The 10,000-nt window shown below is 49.9% G+C and overlaps 1 protein-coding gene across 1 annotated transcript in view; it reads right to left on the reverse strand.

Moving 5' to 3' along the window:
• Window positions 1-6,101, reverse strand: part of LOC129713954 (cytohesin-3-like) — a 31,901-nt gene extending 25,800 nt beyond the window's left edge. Inside the window, exon 1 of the mRNA XM_055663371.1 lies at window positions 5,936-6,101. Within this exon, the coding sequence (XP_055519346.1) occupies window positions 5,936-5,945 (10 nt within the window). The 5' untranslated portion in view covers window positions 5,946-6,101. The remainder of the gene's footprint in view (window positions 1-5,935) is intronic.
• Between the last annotated feature and the right edge of the window lie 3,899 nt (window positions 6,102-10,000).

The raw sequence follows: 10,000 nt of genomic DNA on the forward strand, positions 1-10,000 counted from the left end.
TTTCAATGAGATCCCCTCTCATCCTTCTAAACTCCAGAGTGTACAAGCCCAGCCGCTCCATTCTCTCAGCATATGTCCTTATGAACTGGGGAGGAATTCAGAGTTAACACCATCTATGGCGATCCAAGATGTGGCCTAAGTCAGGCTACTCTTTGTGTGTTAGTCAGAGACTAAACTGAAACTATGATGCGTGTAGGAAGGAACTTCAGTTGCTGCTTTACACCAAGGATAGACACAGAGTGCTGGAGTAACTCAGCGGGTCAGGCAGCATCTGTGGAGAACATGGATAGGTGACGTTTCACAGAGTGCTGGAGTAACTCAGCAGGTCAGACAGCATCTGTGGAGAACATGGATAGGTGACGTTTCACAGAGTGCTGGAGTAACTCAGCGGGTCAGACAGCATCTGTGGAGAACATGGATAGGTGACGTTTCACAGAGTGCTGGAGTAACTCAGCGGGTCAGGCAGCATCTGTGGAGAACATGGATAGGTGACGTTTCACAGAGTGCTGGAGTAACTCAGCGGGTGCAGCAGCATCTGTGGAGTGAAGGAAATAGGCAACGTTTCGGGCCGAAACCCGGAAGGGTGTCGGCCCGAAACGTTGCCTATTTCCAGAAGCGTTTCGGCCCGATACGATGCTGGTTCATTATGATGATAGACACAAAATGCTGGAGTAACTCAGCGGGTGGAGCAGCCTCTGTGGAGAACATGGATAGGTGACGTTTCACAGAGTGCTGGAGTAACTCAGCGGGTCAGGCAGCATCTGTGGAGAACATGGATATGTGACGTTTCACAGAGTGCTGGAGTAACTCAGCGGGTCAGGCAGCATCTGTGGAGAACATGGATAGGTGACGTTTCACAGAGTGCTGGAGTAACTCAGCGGGTCAGGCAGCATCTGTGGAGAACATGGATAGGTGACGTTTCACAGAGTGCTGGAGTAACTCATGGGTCAGGCAGCATCTGTGGAGAACATGGATAGGTGACGTTTCACAGAGTGCTGGAGTAACTCAGCGGGTGCAGCAGCATCTGTGGGGAACATGGATAGGTGACGTTTCACAGAGTGCTGGAGTAACTCAGCGGGTGCAGCAGCATCTATGGAGCTGAGGAAATAGGAAACGTTGCCTATTTCCAGAAGAGTTTCAGCCCGATACGATGCTGGTTCATTATGATGATAGACACAAAATGCTGGAGTAACTCAGCGGGTCAGGCAGCATCTGTGGAGAACATGGATAGGTGACGTTTCACAGAGTGCTGGAGTAACTCAGTGGGTGCAGCAGCATCTATGGAGTGAAGGAAATAGGCAACGTTTCGGGCCGAAACCCTTCTGGGTTTCGGCCCGAAACGTTGCCTATTTCCAGAAGAGTTTCAGCCCGATACGATGCTGGTTCATTATGATGATAGAGACAAAATGCTGGAGTAACTCAGCGGGTCAGGCAGCATCTCTGGAGAGAAAAGGAATGGGTGATGTTCTTTTGCCTTCCTGTATCTGTAAGCTGCGGACAGCCTGATTGTAAACATGTACACTCTTCCCGCTGAGCTGATAGCTTGCAGCAAAAATGCTTTTCACTGTACCTCGGTTAGGCGTGATGACAATATATAAATGAGCTAAACTAAACTATTCACCTCATGAAGCAAAAAATAATTAGAATGTGGCAAACGTGGGCGGATGCTTAAAATAGTGACCATCAGACAGAGCTTTTAACGCCTCTGCTTGTCATCAAACAGAGCTTTTAACGCCTCGTCGAGATCATCTTCGGACGAGAGAGAGCTGTTCTGGTGGCGTTTACAAGGAGCACATTTGCAAGCGAGGCGGGTGTGTGGTCAAAAGGCCATTTGCAAAACCACATCCTGCCCGCCCGGCATCAAGACCTGTAGGTTTAAATCGAAGATAGACACAAAATGCTGGAGTAACTCAGCGGGACGGGCAGCATCTCTGGAGAGAAGGAGTGGGTGACGTTTCGGGTCGAGTCTGAAGAAGGATTCCTCATTCCTTCTCTCCCGTCCCGCTGAGTTACTCCAGCTTTTTGTGCCCCGAGACCTCCTCTGTCTGAAGAAGGGTTTCGGCCCGAAACGTTGCCTATTTCCTTCGCTCCATGCAAAGAGTTGAACAATCTCCACTATAGGAAATAGGCAACGTTTCGGGCCGAAACCCGGAAGGGTTTCGGCCCGAAACGTTGCCTATTTCCTTCGCTCCACATAGATGCTGCTGCACCCGCTGAGTTTCTCCAGCACTTTTGGCTACCTTCGATTTTCCAGCATCTGCAGTTCCTTCTTAAACCCTCCTCTGTATCTGTCTGCTTATAGAAACGCGAAGTGCTTCTGTGTCAGTGTAACATGGACCGGGCTGGCTGCCCGCAGTGACAGAGTAGGCCAGTGGGGGCCAACCTTCCCCCTGCAAAAGTCCCCTGGTGGTTTTAACTAAGGTGCAGATAACAAACAAGCTATCAGGCAAAGAGCACAAACAAAACTACCAAAGTCAAACGCTCTCGTCGAAAATCTACTTCTTACTCGCAAGACGATCTATCTGCCTTCTGACATGGTAGACAAAATTTTGGAGTAACTCAGCGGGTGAAGCAGCATCTATGGAGCGAAGGAATAGGCAACGTTTCAGGTCTAGACTCGACACCTATTTCCTTTGCTCCATAGATGCTGCCTCACCCGCTGAGTTTCCCCAGCCTTTTTGTCTGCCTTCGATTTTTCCAGCATTTGCAGTTCTTTCTTAAACATGCCTTCTGACAAGCTCAGTGCTTCTTGCCCTCACGGCCCAGAGCCCCGGGTTCGATCCCGACTACGGGTGCTGTCTTTACGGAGTTTGCACGTTCTCCCCGTGATCCGTGTGGGTTTAGCCCGGGATCTCGCGTCTCCTCCCACACTCCAAAGACGTGCAGGTTTGTAGATTAATTGGCTTGGTGTAAATGTTCATTGTCCCTAGTGTGTGTGTAGGATAGTGTTAGTGTGTGGGGATCGCTGGTCGGCACGGACTCGGTGGGCCGAAGGGCCTGTTTCCACGCCATATCTCTAAACTTCACGACAGCACAGGGACAGGCCCTTCGTGAGTTCATAAGTTATTTTTTATAGTTTGGTTTCGAGAAACATGCCCTTCTGCCCATCGAGTCCATGTTGACCAATGATTTTCACAAACTAACACTATCCTACACCCACCAGGGGAACTTTGTGGGCTTCGTAACTGTCACTGTATGTCATGTTGTTACTTGTGGGCGGAGCACCAAGGCAAATTCCTTGTATGTGAATACTTGGCCAATAGACTTACTTACTTAGTTCGTGTTACCCTGTTCATTGCTATTTTTTGCATATCTTTCATTAATTAGTTCTATATCTCTCTACATCACCGTCTATCTCTCTCGTTTCCCATTCCCCTGACTCTCAGTCAGTCTGAACATCACCCATTCCTTCTCTCCAGAGACGCTGCCTGTCCCACTGAGTTACATAGAAACATAGACAATAGGTGCAGGAGTAGAGGCCATTCGGCCCTTCGAGCCTGCACCGCCATTCAATATGATCATGGCTGATCATCCAACTCAGTATCCCGTACCTGCCTTCTCTCCATACCCCCTGATCCCCTTAGCCACAAGGGGCCACATCTAACTCCCTCTTAAATATAGCCAATGAACTGGCCTCAACTACCCTCTGTGGCAGAGAGTTCCAGAGATTCACCACTCTCTGTGTTACTCCAGCATTTTGTGTCTATCTTCAATGATAGGAAGCAGATTTAACTCCCTCTTAAATATAGCCAATGAACTGTGTGGCCTCAACTACCTTCTGTGGCAGAGAATTCCACAGATTCACCACTCTCTGTGTTACTCCAGCTTTTTGTGTCTATCTTCAATGATAGGAGGCAGATTGACATCGACCAGGGCGGGCTTGATAGTGCCGTCTAACCCAACTGGCAGAGTTGTACCGTCTGCGAATGAAGAGTTAACTCCCACAGACGCTGCCTGACCAGTGAATAGTTCCACAATTAAACCTGTTCTCGTAAACTGTAAAAATACATTTCAGACTTCCTTGGCTCCTCACAAAGATCTGCAGAAAACTCTGGGATCTTCTGCATGAGAAACAGATTGCAGCGAAGAAAGAGTGCATTCAGCCCATCTTTCCCGTGCTAGCTCTTTGGTTTTCTTTAGTTACACTTAAATTAACTTAGTTAAGTTTGTTATGGGTTTGGACACACATGTTCCCGATGTTGGGGGGAGTCCAGAACCAGGGGCCACACACACACAGTTTAAGAATAAGGGGTAAGCCATTTAGAACGGAGACGAGGAAACACGTTTTCTCACAGAGAGTGGTGAGTCTGTGGAATTCTCTGCCTCAGAGGGCGGTGGAGGCCGGTTCTCTGGATGCTTTCAAGAGAGACATAGATAGGGCTCTTAAAGATAGCGGAGTCAGGGGATATGGGGAGAAGGCAGGAACGGGGTACTGATTGGAGATGATCAGCCATGATCATATTGAATAGCGGTGCTGGCTCGAAGGGCCTATTCCTGCACCTATGATCTATTGTCTGTTGTCTATAAGTTTAGTTTAGTTAAAGTTAATTTAGTTTGGTTTAGTTTAGTTGCGTTTAGTTTAGAGATACAGAGAGGAAACAGGCCTTTCAGCCCACCAAGTCCAGCGATCCACGCACACTAACACTATCCGACACACACTAGTGACAATTTACACTTGCACCAAGCCAATTAGCCTACAAACCGGCACGTCTTTGTAGTGTGGGAGGAAACCGGAGCACCCGGAGAAAACCCACGCAGGCCATGGGGAGAACATATAAACAACAGCACCCGTGGTCAGGATCAAACCCGGGTCTCTGGCGCTGCAGATGCTGTAATCCTGAACAATACACAGAGTGCTGGAGTAACCCAGCGGGTCAGGCAGCATCGGAGAAAAAGGATAGGTGATGGTTCAGGACGGAATGTCTGAAGAAGGGTCCCAACCCGAAACGTCACCTATCCTTTTTCTCCGCAGATGCTGCCTGACCCACTGAGTTACTCCAGCACTTTGTGTCTATCTTCAGGTGGGTCGTAGGGTCAGTTTCCATGCAAATCTTTCTATCAGTCAAAACACCCTCAGCAAGAGGCAACGATGTCTTAGACAGCAGCACAACCAACACCTGGAGATAGTTGCAGGAAGGAACTGCAGATGCTGGGTTAAACCTTAAACCGAAGATAGACACAAAAAGCTGGAGTAACTCAGCGGGACAGGCAGCATCTCTGGAGAGAAGGAATGGGTGAGGTTTCGGGTTGAGACCCGGAGAAAGTTTCTTACTTGTTAAAGTATTATCGAGTTATCACCTGCCCCACAGCCAACAACGGACCATTGTGGGCTCCACATATCCTTGATCATTATTGCTTTCTGCATGTCTTCCATTTATTTGTCCTAAGTCCCGTCTATCTCTCTCGTTCCCCTCCCCCTCCCGACTCTCAGTCTGAAGATGGGTCTTGACCCGAAAAATCACCCATTCCTTCTCTCCAGAGATGCTGCCTGTCCCACTGAGTTACTCCGGCATTTTGTGTCTATCTTCGGTTTAAACCAGCATCTGCAGTTCCTTCTTACACACAAGGTCATAAGTGATAGCTGCAGAATTAGGCCATTCGGCCCATAAAGACTACTCCGCTAATCTATCTCTCCCTCCTAACCCCATTCTCCTGCCTTCCCCCCATAACCCCTGACACCCGTACAAATCAGGACTCTATCTCTTAAAAAAAAAGTCTTAAAAAAATATCCACTGACTTGGCCTCCACAGCCGTCTGTGGCAAAGAATTCCACAGATTCACCACCCTCTGAATAAAGAAATTCCTCCTCATCTCCTTTCTAAAGGAACGTCCTTTAATTCTGAGGCTGTGCCCTCTGGTCCTAGACTCTCCCACCAGTGGAAACATTCTCTCCACATCCACTCTGTCTTTCACAATTCTTCAAGGTATTTCTTACCTTCTTCCATGGCTGTCCTTGCCTCTTCACAAAATGATTCACGTGCGGGGAGGCAGCAGAGACGGGGGACAGAGGGATTACAGAGTTGTTCTGCTCTCTGTACAGCCGGCCAGCAGAGCTCAAACCACTTCTCTCAGCGTCAATAGATGCTGCTGAACTGGCAGGCACAATCGCTTCCTCTCACTCACTTCCTCTCAGCTGCCAGAGACTAGCCCTCCCACCATCACCTCCCTCCTTCCCTCCTTCCCTCCTTCCCTCTCTCCCTCTCTCCCTCTCTCCCTCCCTCCCTCCCTCCCTCCCTCTCTCCTCTCTCTCCCTCTCTCCCTCCCTCTCCCTCTCTCTCCCTCTCTCCCTCTCTCCCTCCTCTCTCTCCCTCTCTCTCTCCTCTCCCTCCCTCTCTCCCTCTCTCCCTCTCTCCCTCCCTCCCTCTCTCCCTCTCCCTCCCCTCTCCCCCCTCTCTCCCCCTCTCTCCCTCTCCCTCCCTCTCTCTCCTCTCCCTCTCTCTCCCTCTCTCTCTCCAGATCTCTCTCCCTCCTCTCTCCCTCCCTCTCTCCCTCCTCTCCCTCCCTCTCTCTCTCCCTCTCCCTCCCTCCCTCCCTCCTCCCTCCCTCCCTCCATCTCTCTCTCTCTCTCTCCCTCTCTCTCCCTCCCTCCCTCCCTCCCTCCTTCTCTCTCCCTCTCCCTCTCCTCTCTCTCTCCCTCCCTCTCCCTCTCCCTCTCTCCTTCCCTCCCTCTCTCTCCCCTCTCTCCCTCCCTCCCTCTCCCTCTCTCCCTCTCTCCTCCCTCCCTCCCTCTCTCCCTCCCCCTCTCTCCCTCTCCCTCTCCCTCCCCCCCCTCCCCCTCTCCCTCTCTCCCCCCTCCCTCCTCTCTCCTCCCCTCTCTCCCTCCCTCCCTCCTTCTCTCCCTCCCTCCCTCCCTCCTCCTCCCTCTCTCCCCTCTCCTCCTCCCTCCCTCCCTCCCTCCTCTCTCTCCTCCCTCCCACCATCACCTCCCTCCCTCCCTCCCTCCCTCTCTCCTCTCCTCTCCCCCCTTCCCAGTGGGTCAGGCAGCATCTGTGCAGGGACTGGACAGACAACGTTTCAGGACTGCACCCTTCTTCAATTTAAGATTGCGTATACGTGTTGAGTCTCCTGCCCCCAACACCTGCAAACCTCCACAATTCCTGTTGTACTTCTGCCTTTCCCTTTGTGAACATGTGCGGTATGACTTGACTCGATGCCTTAAATAAATCAGACTAAACAGTTTAAATAGACTAAAGAACGGAATCTCGCTACAGACGGCTGTGGAGGCCAACCCAGTGGGTATTTTTATGGCAGAGATAGATAGATTCTTGAAGAGATAGTCTGAAGAAGGGTTTCGGCCCGAAACGTTGCCTATTTCCTTCGCTCCATAGATGCTGCTGCACCCGCTGAGTTTCTCCAGCATTTTTGTGTAACCATAGATAGATTCTTGATTAGTACGGGTGTCAGGGGTTATGGGGAGAAGGCAGGAGAATGGGGTTAGGAGGGAGAGATAGATCAGCCATGATTGAATGGCGGAGTAGACTTGATGGGCCGAATGGCCTAATTCTGCTCCTATCACTTATGAACTGTTGTGAACCACACACTAACAAACCAATTTTGATGCAGAACCTCATATTATTCGGGCAGCTTACACCCCAGCGGTATGAACATTGACTTGTCTAACTCCAGATAGCCCTTCCTTTCCCTCTCTCTCCATCCCCCCCCTCCCCCTTCCCAGTTCTCCCACCAGTCTTACTGCCTGCGACTGCATTATTTTATCTCTGTGCCACCCCCTCCCCTGACATCCGTCTGCAGAAGGGTCTCGACCCGAAAACTCTGAGAATCGAAGGTAGACACAAAATGCTGGAGAAACTCAGCGGGACAGGCAGCATCTCTGGAGAGAAGGAATTGGCGACGTTTCGGGTCGAGTCCCGAAACGTCACCCATCCCTTCTCTCCAGAGATGCTGCCTGTCCCGCTGAGTTTCTCCAGCATTTTGTGTTGACCCTCTCCACATCCACACTCTCTCCAGGCCTTTCACTATTCGGTAAGTTGCAATGAGCCCCCCACCTCATCCTTCTAAACTCCTGTTGCAAGACCTGCTCACTGGTCCCCAGCCCTTTCTGCTTCTGGAGCAGATTTATCGCATGTTTAGAACTTCCCTTTTGAGAGGCGATCTCATCATTTGCTGGGAGGCAGTTTCTCTTACCACCACCAACCCCCCCCCCCCCTCCCCGAGCGCTTCAGATAATCAGGAAGTGTGTCTGTCGCCACTTAGAGAAAAGGGAAGAAATGTCCTTTGAACAACTAGTGAGAAACCTTCAGAAATGACAGACGCTCATCTCTGTAACGGGCTCCACTTGCTCACTGCATGCCCCCTACGATACAACAGGGAGGGCCCAGATAACTTTGCATCATGCTATTTCAGTCTCAAGAATAAACCCACTTGGACTGTTTTACTCGTTTGCAAACCATTCTCTCATTTCCCTTTTAGTTTCACCGTTTAATACATCGGCCAGTTTAGTTCTTGGTTCTTAGTTCTTGGTTCTTGGTCCTCCAAAATATTCCAAATGGAATTTAAACTGTGTAGGTGGTGGAGGGGGGGCTTAAGCCAGAGAGGGTTATTGGGAAGAAAGAGCTACCTTATATTTAGTTGCATCTGGTTGGGTAACTATAGAAACATAGAAACATAGAAATTAGGTGCAGGAGTAGGCCATTCGGCCCTTCGAGCCTGCACCGCCATTCAATATGATCATGGCTGATCATCCAACTCAGTATCCCGTACCTGCCTTCTCTCCATACCCCCTGATCCCCTTAGCCACAAGGGCCACATCTAACTCCCTCTTAAATATAGTTGGGTGGAGATTATTCCATGCTTTAATTGTGCGGGGGAAGAACGAATTGCTGTAGACATCTGTCTTTGTAGCTGGGATCACAAATTGGATCCAATGCCCTCGTCTGCTCCTAATTGGTTTGGGTTTGGGTTTGGTCTTGTAGTCTATGTCGAGCTGACCATTTAACATTTTGTAAAAACAGGTCAAACGGTGAGCTTCACGTCTGTCTGTCTTGGAGAGGGTTCCACCTCCACCCCGACCAGAGAATTCAGAAGTTTGGTGACACTCGCTTCTCTCTCATAGGTGTTAGTAACAAATCGAGCTGCCTGTCTTTGGACACGTTGGATGGAAGAAATGTTTTTATTTGTGTATGGGTCCCATGCTGCAACTGCGTAGTCCAAATGAGGTCTAACGGGGGTGAAGTATAGCTTCTTCTTGACAGAAGTTGAACAATGAGTTGCGCCTCAGCAAGTTTAGGACACCAGTTGCTTTCACCATTGCACGATGAGTCTGACCATTCCAACGCAGATCATTCTGCAATTTGATGCCAAGATACTTGGTTTGTTTGGATTCTTCAAGGGTGGATTCTTCAAGTTTCAATACAAATGTCAGGGGTTGTGGGGAGAAGGCAGGAGAATGGGGTTGAGAGGGAGAGATAGATCAGCCATGATTGAATGGCGGAGTAGACTCGGTGGGTCGAGTTGAGTTGCTGCCTCACAGCGCCAGAGACCCTGGTTCGATTCTGACCTCGGATGCTGTCTGTATGGAGTTTGCACGCTCCCCTTGTGACCACGTGGGTGCCCCGGTTCCTCCCACGTCCCAAAGACGTGCGGGTCTGTAGGTTAATTGGCCTTGTGTACATTTGTAAATTGTCCCCAGTGTGTGTAGGATAGGGCTAGTGCGCAGAGGGAGATCACTGGTCAGCACACACTCAATGGGCCGAAGGGCCTGTTGCCATCTCTAAAGTCCAACAGGCTAAAGTCTAAAGACATGGAGCAAACACAGGCAAATGTAATTAGCTCAGATGGGACTTCTTGGTCTGCATGGACATGATGGGCTGAATGGCCTATTTCCATGCTGTACGGTTCTCTGACCACAATCCATCGGCAGAGAGTGTTGACATCCCAAAATATGGAATGTTGCAAGATGTGAGATAGTTAGGGCTAACGGAATCAAGGGATATGGGGAGAAAAAACAGGAACGGGGTACTGATTTTGGCTGATCAGCCAT

This window comes from Leucoraja erinacea, chromosome 37 (genome assembly GCF_028641065.1).
Source record: "Leucoraja erinacea ecotype New England chromosome 37, Leri_hhj_1, whole genome shotgun sequence".
NCBI classification, from domain to species: Eukaryota; Metazoa; Chordata; class Chondrichthyes; order Rajiformes; family Rajidae; genus Leucoraja; species Leucoraja erinaceus.